The sequence below is a fragment of the Zygosaccharomyces rouxii genome (genome assembly GCF_000026365.1).
Source record: "Zygosaccharomyces rouxii strain CBS732 chromosome G complete sequence".
NCBI lineage: Eukaryota > Fungi > Ascomycota > Saccharomycetes > Saccharomycetales > Saccharomycetaceae > Zygosaccharomyces > Zygosaccharomyces rouxii.
This window is the reverse complement of record NC_012996.1, coordinates 1690056-1705794: the sequence shown is the minus strand read 5'-3', so window position 1 is coordinate 1705794 and position 15739 is coordinate 1690056. Positions and strand designations below refer to the sequence as shown.

Below are 15739 nucleotides of genomic sequence, written 5' to 3'. Positions count from 1 at the left end.
TCTACTTACTTAATCGCCCTTTTCGTGGTCGATGACACTGACACTATGTTACTTTCAACATCAAAAAGTTTTGGCATTTTATACTATAATAAATCAGAGCTCAGAGAAGAGGTATACTTTAGGGTTTCCTTCCTATATTCGGGTCCATCCTCCAGCATTACTAGCCTCTCCATGTTCCAGTTACTTAGGTTATTCCCTAGACGGTTTGTTTCTACTTCTCCCGTATTGGGACAAGCAGTGAAATCATCATGTCCTGCCGGTACAATAATAAATGTCAATACCAAGAAATCTGGTAAAGATCCAGTGGCTCTTGAAGATAATGAGTACCCAGACTGGCTTTGGGAAGTGTTAGATCCAGAGGCACAGATGAAGAAACTACAGGCAGATCCAATGAAACTTAGGAAGAAGCAATTGAGGAAAGACAACAGGGAAAAGATTAAACAGAACAATTTCTTGAAACAAATCTGAACATACGATATAATAAATTAGATACTAAATCCTTGTAGATACCAAGATTAAATTCAATTAGAGTTATAGTTGAACTCATCTCTTCTGTTCGTCGTTAACGATTTTTCATTCATTACAAGAAGGGCATCATCGCTCTTGATGAATAGTACATTTATAGCTGATAATACAAGCATACCAAGTAAAGTAATCTGTTTTTGATCTGTTTAGCTCCTCAATAATGTCAATTGGATCTCACTCGATCTTCAAAAGAGCCAGTGGGAGCTCAAAGCGATTTCTCTGTACCTCTCAAGACGGTTCCAAAGTTGTAATCTATCAAGATTCCAGTATAAGATGGTGTAACGCTTTTGATTCCAAATATGAATTTATGCTATTAGAACCCACGATAGAAGATGTGGAACATGTGGTTTTGAGTCCAACAGGAACCCTTTTGTTACTTTACAATTCTAGAGAGGTAAGAATTGTTGAGATTCCCTGGGGTTACTCTCAAGTTTCCTATGAAGGATTCCAAAAATTTAGGTATTCAGTAGACTCTAGACAAGATCCTCTCATTAAGAAAGTTTTATTTCATCCATTAGCATATCGAGAGCATTGTATTGTAATTTTGAAAACAGACAATACGATTCACCTGCTGGACAGATACTATCCATATGATAAACAACCAAAACTACTAGTTTTAAACCAACATGATGGTGCATTTGGAATGGAGGGTCTAGTTACAGATATCGAGAGTATTACGTTCAGTCAAGATGGATTAACTCTTTACGCACTGAGTGTTGCTGAAGGTTGTGACATTTACGCATTTTATCCATGTTTGCCCTGTTCCATTGAAATAGATTCCCACAAATTGGATCTTTTAATGCATAAATCACTGGTTCAGTATGAAAACTTGAGTGTGGAAACTCCTGATGCCACCAAAAGAAATACTATCAAGCAATTTCAATTCATATCCAAACTACGTCAAGGACTAGAAAATGATCAGACTAAAATCGACATACCAATGGATTGGCTTAGAGTTAGAGGTCAAGGTCCCTTCACCATTGCACCCTTCCCAGATAGATACTACGATAGGACTGCAGTGCAATTAAAAATTCTGCCGATTGGTGCAAATAACGATCTTCTTCTAATGAGTTTTGATGATGGGACTATCGTCGTCCTTTATCAAGATCTAGAATTGACAATGTGTTGGGACAGTAAAGGTTATTCTTATAATAATTCACTAGTTTTGGTAGAATCGATAAGATTAGAAAGAGGTGAGTTAGTATTGAAGCAAGGAACCTTGAGTCAATTTTTCGTATTGGGCGGTACATCAGATATTTATTTAGTAGACACTTCGCCTTGGTCTAAGATTTTATCCAATTGTATTGACAACAGTGATTTAGAACCGATAGCCGATTTACAATTTAAAAGCGAAATTTCCAAGATTGAAGGTGTATCTCAGATTGATTCGTATGCGATGTGGAAGAAAGATACCGAACCAAAAGATGTATTCGTTTCCAAAGACACTGTTTTTGTTAAATCAACAGCTGTAAATGATCAACCAAGCACCGTCAAAGATGAAAAGAAGGCAAATGTCGATATCCCCCGTTACGAAGTGGCATTAAACCAACCTATGTCAGAAATATTGTCATTAAATGCTTCATTCCAGACAGAAGCTAAGAAACCGCTGTCCAAATTGGTAGAGCCTTCTAAGAGACAAACAAAATTGAACAATGAATCCAATGAAGAACAATTAGAAATTTTGACCACCGTTTCCAAAGAATTTTTGCAAAAGATCGTAAAGGCTCAAGCTCTAGGATTTAATTTGCATAACAGATGCCTTGAACAACAATACGAGCTTACTCGTCAATTACAATACAGTAGTGAAATTCTGAGTAAACAAGACAAATTGAGATCAAAGGCACAAAGCCAATCATCAGAGTGTGAATCCAAAATACAAAGACAAGACAAGCTTTTACAAAGGTTTAACAGCTTGAGCGAGAAATTAGGACGGATTAACGAGTCGCCGAAATTCAGAGAAATGAATATTACCGATAAGGAAATGGCCTGGTTCAAAGAAATCCGTAACCAGGTGCTTGTGTTCAACCAATACGTCCATCATCAGAAAAACCAACAGGATCAACTGCGTTATTTGCAAAAGGAATTAGAGAACATTAGCCTGGAAGATAAAGACGTTGGTGAAAAATCTAAGAGCGAATGGACAGAACTACTCTCCATCTTGGAAAGTGACACAAAGATAATCAAAGAATGTAATAACCAATTAGCACATGCTTCGTCAGAAGTGGGGTTTAGTACTTAATTATATACAGTAACAATGTTAAAAGTCAGTAACCCTACCGTTAAATGAATAATCACCATGCCTTAGAGGATCTTGTTTAGGACCGTTGACTTCACCAGTCTTTGGATTAACATTTCCTTCAAATTCAGGAATAGTTTTGGTAAATTCTGGTGAGAAGCCTCCAATATCATTTTTGGTTAAGATTGGGTTGTTTAAACTCTCTCTAGTGGAATCACTAGAGACTTGACGGTTGTATTCCTCGATGGCATCCTGAGAGTTTGCTAACTTTTGTAGCTCTTCAAATTCTTCCTGTTCTTCCTTTGGTAATTTTGGTGGACCAGGAGTCTTGTTCGTGTTGAACAGTCTTGTGTTGGTTAATCGTAGACCTGTTCTAATAGATGGTGCAGTTCTTGTTAGGTTCTTAATACCGGACAACATATTGATAACGTCTAGTGAGCTAGAAATGGGAAGGTGTGTACATTGTGATGAGATCGAGTCTTCTACATGTATGTATATACTGTGTGTATACTCTGATATATTCCAGCGAAGCCCTAAAGCCGTTGAATTTAGGGCAAGGATTCGCAGGGTGTCCCCTGTAAATCCCAATGGCCTCGAGAGTAGTCAAGGTGCCGTATTAGTGGTCCTATGAAGCCCCTAAATCGATAATGTCAAGCTCCGGGTCTTTAAGACTGCAACGGTGCTGTGCACATTATGTAGATTGAGCTGGCTGTAAGGCCATCGGTTTTATGGATGAAGTATACAATTTCTACTGCATTGATAACGATATAAAGACTACGGTAGATGTTAAAGTTCTTGGAATGATCAATACTATCCTTAGCAGCAGTCCTGGTACTGTAAGGCTAGCAAGACTATGCTTATCGGTAGTATGGTAAGCAGCTAGCTACTCTTGCTTAGACATATATACTATTGCATATTACAGAACCCTAAGTAAGCCCTTAACCGTTGCCCTAGGGTACAAAGTTCAAAAGTGAAACCGTACCCTAATTATCTGTTTAGGGCACAACTGTGGCTTCTATATGCACGTGACGTTATCGAAGCGGCTTTATAGATTAAGCGGCCACCTTTTAAATCGCAGGTACAGCATAATGAGATATTGCAATATAAAGGAACGGTAGCAATGTTATCTAGCAGCTTATACAAATTCCCTTTGCTTTCAAATAACGATGTTTAATCGTCTAACAGCTCTCAAGAATACAAATAGCTTTAGACATTATACTAAGATGGCTGTCAATCGTCCTCAAATTACACCAAACAAGTATTTTACCTCTAATAATGCCAAGGATGTTTGGTCATTGACCAATGAAGCTGCCGCTACTGCTGCTAATAACGAACAAAATAAAGGCCGTGATTTAATCAATTTGGGCCAAGGATTTTTCTCCTATTCGCCACCACAATTCGCTATTCACGAAGCTCAAAAAGCTTTGGAAATTCCCCTTGTAAACCAGTATTCTCCTACAAAGGGTCGTCCTAGTGTGATCAATTCACTAAAGAAATTATATTCTCCTCTATACGGCCAAGAATTAAAAGATGAAAATGTTACCATTACTACAGGTGCAAATGAAGGTATACTTTCAAGTCTTATGGGTATTCTGAATCCCGGTGACGAGGTTATTGTTTTCGAACCATTTTTCGATCAATACATTCCAAACATCGAGTTACTTGGTGGAAAAGTTGTTTATGTTCCTATCAATCCACCAAAGGATATGGACCAGCGTATCGTGGAAGGTAAAGATTGGACAATCGATTACGAAGAGTTGGCCAAGGCATTTACCAGTAAGACAAAGGCTCTTATTTTGAACACACCTCATAATCCAATTGGTAAAGTCTTTACCAAGGAAGAATTGACCAAGATTGGTAACCTATGTGTTGAAAACAACGTGGTAATCATTTCTGATGAAGTTTACGAATTTTTGTATTTCACCGATTCTTATACTAGAATCGCTACGCTTTCTCCTGAGATTGGTCAATTGACTCTAACCGTTGGGTCTGCGGGTAAGACCTTTGCTGCAACTGGTTGGAGAATTGGTTGGGTCATCTCATTGAACCCTGAACTGTTATCATATGTCTCAAAGGGCCATACACGTATCTGTTTCAGTTCGCCTTCCCCCATCCAAGAGGCAGTTGCCAATTCCATTGAAGATGCTCTAAAGGGTGACTACTTCGAAGCTATGAGAACGGACTATATCCGTAAATTTGAGATCTTTACAAGCGTCTTTAAAGAAATGGGATTACCCTACACGATACCAGAGGGTACTTATTTCATTCTAGTGGACTTCTCCAAGGTAAACGTTCCAGAAGACTACCCATACCCTGAAGAATTATTGGATAAGGGTAAAGATTTTAGAATCTCTTACTGGCTAATCAACGAATTGGGTGTTGTTGCCATCCCACCAACAGAATTCTACATTAAAGAACACGAAAAGGGCGCTGAAAACTTGCTAAGATTCGCCGTCTGCAAGGATGACGACTACTTAGAGAAGGCAGTTGAAAGATTAAGACTGTTGAAGCCTCACATCAAAGGCTAATTGAGAATATTATAAGTAATTGAAATATTCTGTTATAGAAACTCACGTGAATTTCACGTGTCGTGTTATTGTATATGTTTACAGTTCGGATAATGTACCATCGGACTCATTGATCAATCAAACACGATAAACAGTACATATGTTTGAACAAGTATGGTGTAAGTACTATAAGGATTATGGATCGTGAGAGTCGTTTCATATACTTTTATTTTTGGATATTTGGTCTCATAAATAACGTCCTATATGTGGTCATTTTATCTGCAGCTGCCGATATAGTGGGTCCTAATTTACCCAAATCATTAGTTCTGCTAGCTGATATCTTGCCTGCGTTTCTGATCAAATTGGTTGCACCGTTCTTCATTCATAAGATTGGATATAGACATAGAGTATGGTCATTGATTCTCTTAAGTTGTTTGGGAATGTTTTTAGTTTCTTTTAGAAAATTATCAATATGTTTAACTGGTATTGTATTGGCATCATTATCATCAGGCTTTGGTGAAGTTACATTTCTGCAATTGACTCATATTTATAAACAAACGGGACTAAACGGTTGGTCCTCTGGAACTGGTGGTGCAGGGCTTGCTGGTAGTGGTGTTTACATGCTATTCACTTCTGTTTTAAAGGTTCCAGTAAGGATATCGTTGCTAGTCTTCAGCGTTTTACCATTTGGGTTTCTACTATATTTCAAATTGGACCACAGCAAACATGATCATGTCAATGAAAATGATGATTATCAACCATTTCTCAATTTCGAAGAGATGAACCCTGATGAAGAACCTGCATCACAAGGCGTCTATTCAATGGCTAAAAGGAATACGACTTCTAAATTCGCTCACCATTTCGTCAAAACTTGTTCTAGATTGAATAAATTAATTCTTCCATTCATGTTGCCGCTTACTACGGTCTACCTGTTCGAATATTTGATAAACCAAGCAGTATCGCCAACCATGTTATTCCCATTGGATCAAAAGGGTATGCCCTTTTTTTTTCATAAATACAGAGACATCTATGTGACCTATGGAACTTTGTACCAATTAGGTGTTTTCATCTCTAGATCTACAGCTTCATGGTTCCGTATGAGAAAACTATATTTCTTGTCCGTACTACAGGGGATAAATTTCGTGTTGACAATTTTCCAATCATGGGATTACATATTGAAAACACCATGGCCCATTATGGCGTTAATATTTTATGAAGGTTTCCTTGGTGGTGCCTCTTACGTGAACACTTTTCTAAACATTTTAGAAAAATTACCACCCGAAGAGAGAGAATTTGGATTGGGCTCAGTTTCTATTGCTGACTCATTTGGTGTTTTAATTGCTGCTGTTATTGGACTGGCTCTCGAACCAGCTCTATGTAAACACCAAGTTGCAGACAACAGACCCTGGTGTACTCTAGAGTAGACTTAGAAAGACCAAAGTTTCATTATTAAATACTCATTCTTACACCCGTCAACAACTCTTGAATGATTTTTTGATGCCTGTCATTACCAGGAATCGTACTTAAGACTCCAAAACATTGTAATAAAGTTAATTTGTCCTCTTCAGTAACACCGTTCTCTTCCTCTTGATTGAAGATGTACAATTGGAAACTTTTACTTGCACCATCGTTACTATTGATGAAATTCAAATAATAGGGTAAAACGATTGAATCTCGAAACGATCTCAATAAGATGTAATCTACTGATAAAACATTTTGAGACAAACCTTCCACATAGGACCAATATTTGGGACTTGTAGTAAAACTTTTTTCCAGTGGTAATAAAACTGCCATAACGTCGTAATAGACTTGTTGGTAAAAGACTTGCCAAATGACTCCCAATCTTTTTAATGCAGTATTCATGGTATTTTCATTACTGTAATTGAAAACAATTTGATTCTCTAAAATGTACAATGAAGTTGTTAGGAATTCTTCTACTTCATTTAAGAATTTATTGTGTTGTGATGCTGCTTTGGATTCTGTCTTTAGAATGATATAAAACTCCAGGATTCTATTAATATCCTCAATTTTAACGTACAGTTGCCAAACCTCATGCGATTTAAAGAGTTCTAAGACTGTATTGCAAAATATCCCCCAAACATTTCCCTCTAACACATGTAACTCTTGAGAGGTAAAAGTTCGATAGTTTGCCTCCAATGTCGGAAGATGTTTTAAAAAATCGTGTAACATCGATAAACTATTCCAGTAGTAATCGTCTTGTTGAGAGCCCGCACCGTCAGCCGGATTATTAGGCATGCTAGGGTTGAATGAATAAACTGATTTAGAATCCATCAATGGACCGGGGGTATTGTGTAAAAACTGTGAAGGGGTCTTATGTCTTGCATAAGATGAATGCAGAAATTTACTCAAGGAGTTAGGAATAACAGGCTCTATCACATCGTCATGATGGGTACCAGTGTTCTTATGATTAAATAGCTTTTTGGCAATTTTCGTAAATTTACTCTTTTTATTCGGTACCGTTGGGCTTATCAATGAATCAGGTACATTTGGTGCATTATTTCTGTTACTTGAAGATTTGAACAATCTTGTACCCCTTTCATTCTTGGGTAGAGTTTCTTTGGTCCTGCCAAATAATGAAGATTTCAGTTTTTCCTTTGTACTTGATGTGTTCGTATGCATACTTTCATTAGAAACATCCTCTTCTTCTGATATTCGAGAATCATCCTTACTCAGACCAAATCCTGATTCATCACTTCTCCTACCAGATACTGGTGTACTTTCCTTTGATTCTACAGATAAAAGGCTCTGCTTAGATCTTCTGTGACCACCATCATTAAATATCGATTGGAAACCAACATTTGTCCAAGTAGGTGGCGGTTGCATTGTATTAGGAGACTTTAATGATTTCGTAGTACCACCTTCATCGTCATCTGGATGTGTTAATGTCTGTGGGATTATATCTGACGATATGCTATAGAACCTATTACGGGTGCCCTCGTTATTACCATTATTCTCTGAACGCTGCATGGACTGTGTGCTCTTTTTGTGATGCAAATGAGATGTCATAGTCCATCGATGACTGGAGCTGAAAAGTGCTTACTTGGGATCAGAAGACTCTTTAAAATCTCAACTCCTCTTAAAACGAAGTTCATCTATTTCACCTTCGGCCCTCTGCTGAAGCGAAAATGTTCTTTGCATATTGAATATAACGACTATATAATTGAAAAATATCTAGAATTCAAAAAAAGACGTACCATTCTTTAGAAATAAGTAGTTGAAATCCCCACATATACCCTTGCCATTAGTAAAATTGCCAGAAACCATCTTTGTTGCCTTAAATTTGATCGTATAGATACACCTAGTAAAATCAATGACATATGAACTGGAATTGAAGCTTGGGGTGATGAAAAAGTAATAGAGGTCACAATAACCATATTCATCAAAACACAGAGCCATTTTTTCCATACTGAGGGAGTTAATTTTGGACGTGTGGTTGATTGCTTAGGCCTACTGTCGGAAATGGGAACAAGTGATTGACTGTCGATGTCGTCCAATGTTTCTTCGCAGTCAGATTCCCGTGGTTCTAAACTTTCAGATGCAGTCTCTAGATCTAAACTTATCCATACTTCATCCAGAAATAATTCAACTTCTTTGGCAGAGGGTCTCTTTTCATAATCTTTAGAAAGCAGGAGTTCCATGAGTTCGAAAATTCTCCCGTCGATGGGCTTCAAGCCTAGAGATGCATGCTGTTGCAAGAGAGATTCCTTATTAAACAGAATCCCCTTGATAGCCAATTTCAGATCTCTAATCTCCATATGCGGTTCAAATGGCAATTCACCAAACACAATGAAATAACAAACCATACCTATTGAATAGATATCCGATGCAAAACTGTACTCCCTGTAATCAACTGTCTTACCGGATATTATCAATTCGGGCGCAGTAAACTCCAATGTACCTGTAGCACCAGTAGCAGATCTATATTCTCCATCCTTTTGAGACTCTCCCAAATCACCAATGACTATAGTCGGATAAAATTCATCTAGCGCGGTTTCTACATTGTAGTTTTTAAGAAGAAGACAATTGGAAGGTTTTAAATCCCGATGAATAATTCCAATATCATGCAGTTCATGTATGCCTCTAGCAATATCTCTCATTATATGAACGATCTGCTCTGTGGACAGCCCCAATGGAACATGACTATGAGTCTTCTTGAATCGAAATAATCTCTTGCGTTCCTCTGGTGATTGAATGTCTGCGAATTTGTGAAATACATCCTTTAAGATGAAATTTTCTAAATTTCCACCACTACAGTACTGTTGTAAGATAAATATGCAGGGGATATCTTGTACAGTATCGGATTCTTCACCATCTAAGGTCCGTACTAATCCACAAGCGGTATCCATTTCTAACCACACATGGTTATATGTAATTAAATTCGCACTCATATGCGTTAAAGAACTAAGAGCTTTAACCTCTCTTATGCATTTTTGGAACCATACCATATCGTTACCAATGGGTATCTTTTTTAAAGCAAATATTCCCAAATCGATGTCCCCAATTCTGTGAACCACTTTAAACACAGATCCACGAGCACCACTACCCAATAATGATAAAACTCTGAAGAATTTATGGAAATATCCTGGAATGAACAATTCCTGTGGAATGAAAAATGGATGTGGTGGTGGTAGCATAGAAGCGCTAGACTCATTAATTTTATGACTATCTTCCAAAAAATGAAAGTACTTACGAGAAAGATTCATACCATGTAGATTCTTTTCGTCTGTTGTTTCATTGGGATCATCTTCATCAACTTCAGTTAGTGGTAGCCTGGGGTGAATCTCTGTGCCACATCTGGGACAAACGTATGATGCAATGGAATATCTCCTGGACTTAACGTCTCCATGACCGTCGGGACCATCAGGTCCAGTTTTGTAAATTTTACGATAGAACTCTAGAGATCCAGATGAAGGGTTCACAATCACCAAAGATCGAGAACTAGGATCACCTAGTATTACAGAACCTTCTCGATAAGGGACCAAACTCATCTTTTTCCCCTTATAGACCAGATATCTATGCAAGAGTATTGATGATGTTAGTATTAGATGTGGTTAAAGGCAAATCATCCCCAGAAGGACCTTGACGGATCACGTGGCAATGCTTACAGCAACTATACTCGTATTGGGCTGCAATTGAGCTGCAATTGAGCGGCTAATGGATTCAGTTATTGCTCTCCAATCTCATCACTAATTCTAGGCATATATTTCTTTTTCGATTTAATTGGTATTGGCAAGCCTTTTCAAAGCACTCAATAGTGAGAAGTTTATATCGGATCTCATAATCTTCAAACAGGTAATTTGAACCCACTTCATACAACTAAACTATTCCATTGGTGGCTAGAAATAATAATTTGAAGGTATTTTACTGCATTTTTGGGTATGGATTAAAGCCATTCTATACTATGGTATTTTTTTTCTTTTTGTCAAATGAAAAAAAAAAAAAAAATGCTCGAGGAGATGAGATGAGATGAGCATCAGAGATCGCACAGCAAAGCGATAGAGGTTCTAATTCCTAGATGTTTGATCCCTTAGATCTGTATACTCCAGAAGATATTGCAGATGCTCCCCCGGACCAAGTCAATTTGCTCCTGAGCTCGAAAGATTCTGAATCGATTCATGATAGTGATTTCAACGATGAAGATGAGAATCTACCCATTGATTCTCTAGATCTGCCCTCAGTTCACTACGCACCACCTGAAGCGATACTATGCATATTATTGCTATTAAAGCCTACCGATCAAATCAATTTCCAACATAGCAAGGATAGTAATTTGACTACTTCACAGATATGCCTTCAGAAGGGAATTTCAATGGAATTGATAAATGCTACGGTAAAATATTACCAAACTTGGGGTAATAAGAGGCTAGATACAGAAAAGAAAATATGTGAAAAAATACCGACACTGGCGACCATTGCGGAAACTTTATTGAATTACTATACTCTAATTTTAAAACATTACGAAAAGACTTCAAATTGGATCCAAGATCAAATTGTAAAGGAAGCTAGTATGAGAATTTGTGAAAATTGTGGTAGAACGGCCTTACCCACCATGTCAAGGCGTTTCACTTTCGAAAACTTTTCAAGAAATATTGAAATTTACGAGCCTTCCTTGACCGCCGATAATCTTGGTTGGAAGACGTGGGGATCCTCATTTATTTTATCACAAAAATTAATCAAAATTGTTCCTCATTTCAATCCTACTAAATTACACAGAGTGCTAGAACTTGGATCTGGGACTGGACTGGCAGGTATATCTTGGCTTATGAAATGGATTGAAATTCATGGTAATTCCAACATTGAAATGTTTTTTACCGATTTACAGGAAATTGTACCCAATTTGAGGAAAAATGTAGAGATTAATGGGATATCTGATAATTCTGTGGTGGACACTTTAGATTGGACTTGTCCCGAGGATTTTGTTGACAAATACTCTAGTGAAAAGTTCGATATCATTATAGTATCGGATCCAATATATTCACCTAATCATCCAAAACTAGTTGTGGACATGATAAGCTTGTTCTTATCAACAAATGGTATTTGCCATCTTGAAATCCCACTGAGAGATAAGTACTCAAAGGAGAGGAATAGTTTGTGGGAACTATTAGAAAAAAATAGTTTGCAAGTAATAGAACAAGAAAATGATCAAGGTATGGATGACTGGGGAAAGGTCAACTACTTGTATCAAAGGATAGAATGGAAAAAAAAGTAACGAAATTGACAGATAATATAATTAATTAACTATTTTTTAATTAATGGACTTTTAAAGAATTTAAATTATATTTGCGTTAATCTTGGAGGAGCATTGCAACATGTAAATTCGTGAGCTTTAAACTTTTCCTCAGTATCAAAACTTCTAAAACAGCAACTGCACTTGTATTTTTTCCTGTGAGTCTTTAGATGTTTGTTTAAGTTGGATGACTCGTTGAATCTTTTACCACAAATTTTACATTGTAACGGTTTTTCACCGGTATGGGTTCTTATGTGAATTTTCAGTGAACTAGAGACCGAAAAGCTCTTCCCACATAAATGGCATTTAAAAGGTTTTTCACCTGAATGGGTGCGCATGTGTTGGTTCAAAGTATCTTCACTCGAAAATGATTTTAAACAAACCTGACATTTGAAAGGCTTGTAACCAGAATGAACTTTTAAGTGTCGAACCATCTTTTGTCTTTGAGTAAATTTACGACAACAACCTTTCCAATGACAATGATACTCAGATTTACCTCTAGGAAGGTGAAATTTCTCTAGATGATTGCTTAAGTCTTCTGCTCCAGAAAAGCATTGATCACAACCGTCCCACTGACATTGTAATTTAGTGAACTTACAAGGTAAATTTAGCGATTCTTCCACATGTTCCGGACAATGCAATAGATGATGTTGTTCCCTTTGTTCCAATAGTGAAGCATTATCTAAAACCTTCATACCAAAATTAATACCGTGATCAGAGTTGATGTGGTTGACAAGGGAACAAATATCGTCACCTTTAAATTGACAATCGTTCCAATTGCATAAAAGATTGGATGTGACTTCTTCCTGCGGTACGTGGTCTCTAAACATATGCTTTTGTAAATCTATTAAACTGGGGAATTGCTCAAAACATTGATCCCATTCACATTTCAACTGACCTGAATCTTCGTTCTTGAACGACCAGTTAAAGTTAATTGTATTCGTATCAGTTTCCAAATTATCATGATTCAATCGAGGAGTCTGATGATGATGATGATGATGATGATGCAATAAAGATGCTTGATCCTCTTCTACCTTCAAATTTGGAGGTACATTCTCATTTTGATTCCAAGAGAAAGCAGTTCTGGGATTCACTTCTTCAGATGCTAAATGTTGAGGCTGAGGTTCGTGCTGAGGTCCATGTTGAGGCACATGCTGAGGTTCATGCTGAGATTCATGCTGAGATTCGTGTTGATGAAATTGGATTCTGTGATGATGGTGATGAGTGTTGCTACCTCCGCGACTTCCGTTACCCTCAATGGTAGAGTGTAAGAGGTTAACACCTTGATTACTGTGTCCTGGAACGTGGTTATGAGAATGTTTATGGTGGTTCATATGATTAGCAAACGGAAACTCGTAAAGTGATGAAATATCACATAAATCATTAAGGATTTTCAAATCCATATGTGAATTAACGACATGATCATGACAAAGAGTTGAATGGTCACCAAGGGGTTGCGGCCTTTGGCCGAAATCAGTTGTCGGGTTCCCCTTCTGTAGACCTTCGTTCAAAGATGATGAAGCAGGGGATGATGGGGTATTCAAATAATGATAACCAGACTTATCATTAAATTCATGCGGATACTGTAAAAAGTTATGCTGATGCTGATGCTGATGCTGACAATGATTCTCTTGTGCACTTTGCTGATTGAGGTTCACACACTCCTTGCAAAATCTCTCAAAAATATCGTCTTCAGTCTCCTTACCTTCATCACCTTCTTCATCTTCATCCTCTTCTTCATCCTCTTCATCTTCATCCTCTTCTTCCTCTTCTTCTGCTTCATCATCTTGATTACTACTAAATTCTTGCGGGCATACACAGGTCAAATCACAATCGATATCTGGTGATTCCTTTTTTAGGATTTTTTCATTAGCCGCCGGCGGCACTAGGAAATTATTCGTCCCACCTGTGCAAACTATAAGATCTTCATCAGTTGCGGGTGGTAAAGGTTCTAAAAGTCCTTCCTCGGTCGGAACAGATGATGGAGCATGATCCATATCACAACATACTTCTAAAATTTTAGGATTACATTCACACTCTGACCCTACATCTTCGGTAACGTTGTTAATGACATCTGAAAAGGTTCTTTTCTTCGATACTGGCATCAACATCTGATCCACACCTTTACTTGATACTTCACCGTTTAAATAATGATGAGAACCATTGCCAATTGTTGAAATGTCTTGATTAGCTGTACTGTCGATTGCAGTATTGAGAGCGTTCTCCCTGTCGCTGAATCTGCCGCCGACGCCGTTATCGACATCAAGATTATTGTTGTTAATCGTTTCCGACAACTGCTTGGACGTATGATAATTGACAAATTCAAAATGCTGACAATCAACGTATTTTCGGCATAAATCTTCGTTGCTCATAGTGTTCAATGACGAAGATGGGACCCAATCATCTTGGGCCTCTATTAAACTGTTGAGCCCAGAATTGTCTTTATGGTGTCCATGATGAACATGACCATGTATATAAGTCATGTTGTCATAGTTATGAATATGCCCATGAACCACACCTTCCCCATTGTCAACTGGAAACCCACCACTGCTACCTCCATCATCTACAGCTTTTTCTATAGAGCTATTGGTGGTCATCTTCCGTCTTCCTCGGCTATTAACTGACTCTTCTTTTTTTAATTCTGTTAACTTTTCAAATGAAATAAATGGAGGTCGATCTGACTAGAAAAATTCACACCACCAACATATGAATTGATACTGTCAGAATATTCTGTGGAGAGATAGATCCATAAACTGCGAACTTCATTTTCATAACCTCTACCTTACCTTCTTTATGTAGCGCATTTCAATTTTTTTTTTGTTTTGCCCTTGTATTGGGAACCACTCCATACTCACCTAGCTACCACTATCAAATGCGCACTTATTAGGCACGATGTGTACCTTCAAGGTTATTATTCCGCGTGAGAATAACAGGGGAAAAAACATCACGTGGAGAAAAGTCATTTATGCACGTGGCTTGACAATAGGTTCGGCGGCTAATTGGATCAAAAATGAAAATAAACCTAAAATGGGCAGAAGAGCAACTGAGAGTCGCAGATTTGACCCAAGAACGAATCTCAATGGCAGCAGTGAATGTGAGAAGTTATGTGAAACAGCTGGGATTGTTGAAAAAACGACTTTACACCTCATAAAAATCCACTAGAAACGACTTTTCAGTGTCAGATCGATCAAAAGTTGATATGCTCTACTTAACACAGCCTAATTCGTGCCTATTCTTACTTTGAAAAGATAGTGGCAAAGGGGTGAAGTGGTAGTAAGAAGAAAAGCAGTTACCGCTGAGACGCGTTCTAGTTAAAAGAAGAAAAGTACATGCGTGTGCGGGTAATGCGGTGAAGTGGCAGAACATGAACATGAACTAAAGTTTGAGTAGTTGGTAGGATAGAATTAATTGGCTATTACAGAACGCCGAAATTTTTTCTGGAGATATTCTTCAATGTTTGATTTCAATGCTAGATTTGGTCTTGGTTAACTTCGTTAGTTCGTAATTTAAAGGTTCGGGAAGCGTTCCCTTGTACCAAGAAGGAATTAATATACAGTTACAAGAACACAGACACGTTAATCTATGCAGTGTTCGAGGGCTTCTTGAAATTTATTGCTATAATTCTTGCTAGCTTTAGTCACAACTTGCGTATCCTTTCTGGGTAGTACTTCATTAATGCCAAGAAATTCTTTCGTCGAACTCGATCTGCAAAAGGGTCTAGGA

General features: G+C 37.7%; 9 protein-coding genes across 9 annotated transcripts; 5 read left to right on the top strand and 4 right to left on the bottom strand.

Annotated features, from left to right (window-relative positions):
• Positions 1-45: 45 nt before the first annotated feature.
• Positions 46-468, top strand: MRPL37 (mitochondrial 54S ribosomal protein mL54; the record flags this gene model as incomplete). Its single annotated transcript, XM_002498833.1, has 1 exon — positions 46-468. The coding sequence occupies one exon, from the start codon at positions 46-48 to the stop codon at positions 466-468; it is 423 nt and encodes a 140-aa protein (XP_002498878.1).
• A 217-nt stretch (positions 469-685) lies between these two features.
• On the top strand, positions 686-2764 carry NUP82 (linker nucleoporin NUP82; the record flags this gene model as incomplete). Its single annotated transcript, XM_002498832.1, has 1 exon — positions 686-2764. One exon carries the CDS (start codon positions 686-688, stop codon positions 2762-2764), a length of 2079 nt encoding a protein of 692 aa, XP_002498877.1.
• Positions 2765-2782: 18 nt separating this feature from the next.
• On the bottom strand, positions 2783-3181 carry SDH8 (Sdh8p; the record flags this gene model as incomplete). Its single annotated transcript, XM_002498831.1, has 1 exon — positions 2783-3181. The coding sequence occupies one exon, from the start codon at positions 3179-3181 to the stop codon at positions 2783-2785; it is 399 nt and encodes a 132-aa protein (XP_002498876.1).
• A 746-nt stretch (positions 3182-3927) lies between these two features.
• Positions 3928-5289, top strand: BNA3 (kynurenine--oxoglutarate transaminase; the record flags this gene model as incomplete). The annotated part of the gene is made up of 1 exon (XM_002498830.1): positions 3928-5289. The coding sequence occupies one exon, from the start codon at positions 3928-3930 to the stop codon at positions 5287-5289; it is 1362 nt and encodes a 453-aa protein (XP_002498875.1).
• A 176-nt stretch (positions 5290-5465) lies between these two features.
• On the top strand, positions 5466-6692 carry YHC3 (amino acid transporter YHC3; the record flags this gene model as incomplete). Its single annotated transcript, XM_002498829.1, has 1 exon — positions 5466-6692. One exon carries the CDS (start codon positions 5466-5468, stop codon positions 6690-6692), a length of 1227 nt encoding a protein of 408 aa, XP_002498874.1.
• A 25-nt stretch (positions 6693-6717) lies between these two features.
• Positions 6718-8295, bottom strand: BIT61 (Bit61p; the record flags this gene model as incomplete). Its single annotated transcript, XM_002498828.1, has 1 exon — positions 6718-8295. The coding sequence occupies one exon, from the start codon at positions 8293-8295 to the stop codon at positions 6718-6720; it is 1578 nt and encodes a 525-aa protein (XP_002498873.1).
• Positions 8296-8489: 194 nt separating this feature from the next.
• On the bottom strand, positions 8490-10277 carry IKS1 (protein kinase IKS1; the record flags this gene model as incomplete). The annotated part of the gene is made up of 1 exon (XM_002498827.1): positions 8490-10277. The coding sequence occupies one exon, from the start codon at positions 10275-10277 to the stop codon at positions 8490-8492; it is 1788 nt and encodes a 595-aa protein (XP_002498872.1).
• Positions 10278-10804: 527 nt separating this feature from the next.
• EFM2 (S-adenosylmethionine-dependent methyltransferase) lies at positions 10805-11998 on the top strand (the record flags this gene model as incomplete). The annotated part of the gene is made up of 1 exon (XM_002498826.1): positions 10805-11998. The coding sequence occupies one exon, from the start codon at positions 10805-10807 to the stop codon at positions 11996-11998; it is 1194 nt and encodes a 397-aa protein (XP_002498871.1).
• A 65-nt stretch (positions 11999-12063) lies between these two features.
• ZAP1 (Zap1p) lies at positions 12064-14613 on the bottom strand (the record flags this gene model as incomplete). Its single annotated transcript, XM_002498825.1, has 1 exon — positions 12064-14613. One exon carries the CDS (start codon positions 14611-14613, stop codon positions 12064-12066), a length of 2550 nt encoding a protein of 849 aa, XP_002498870.1.
• Positions 14614-15739: the final 1126 nt, after the last annotated feature.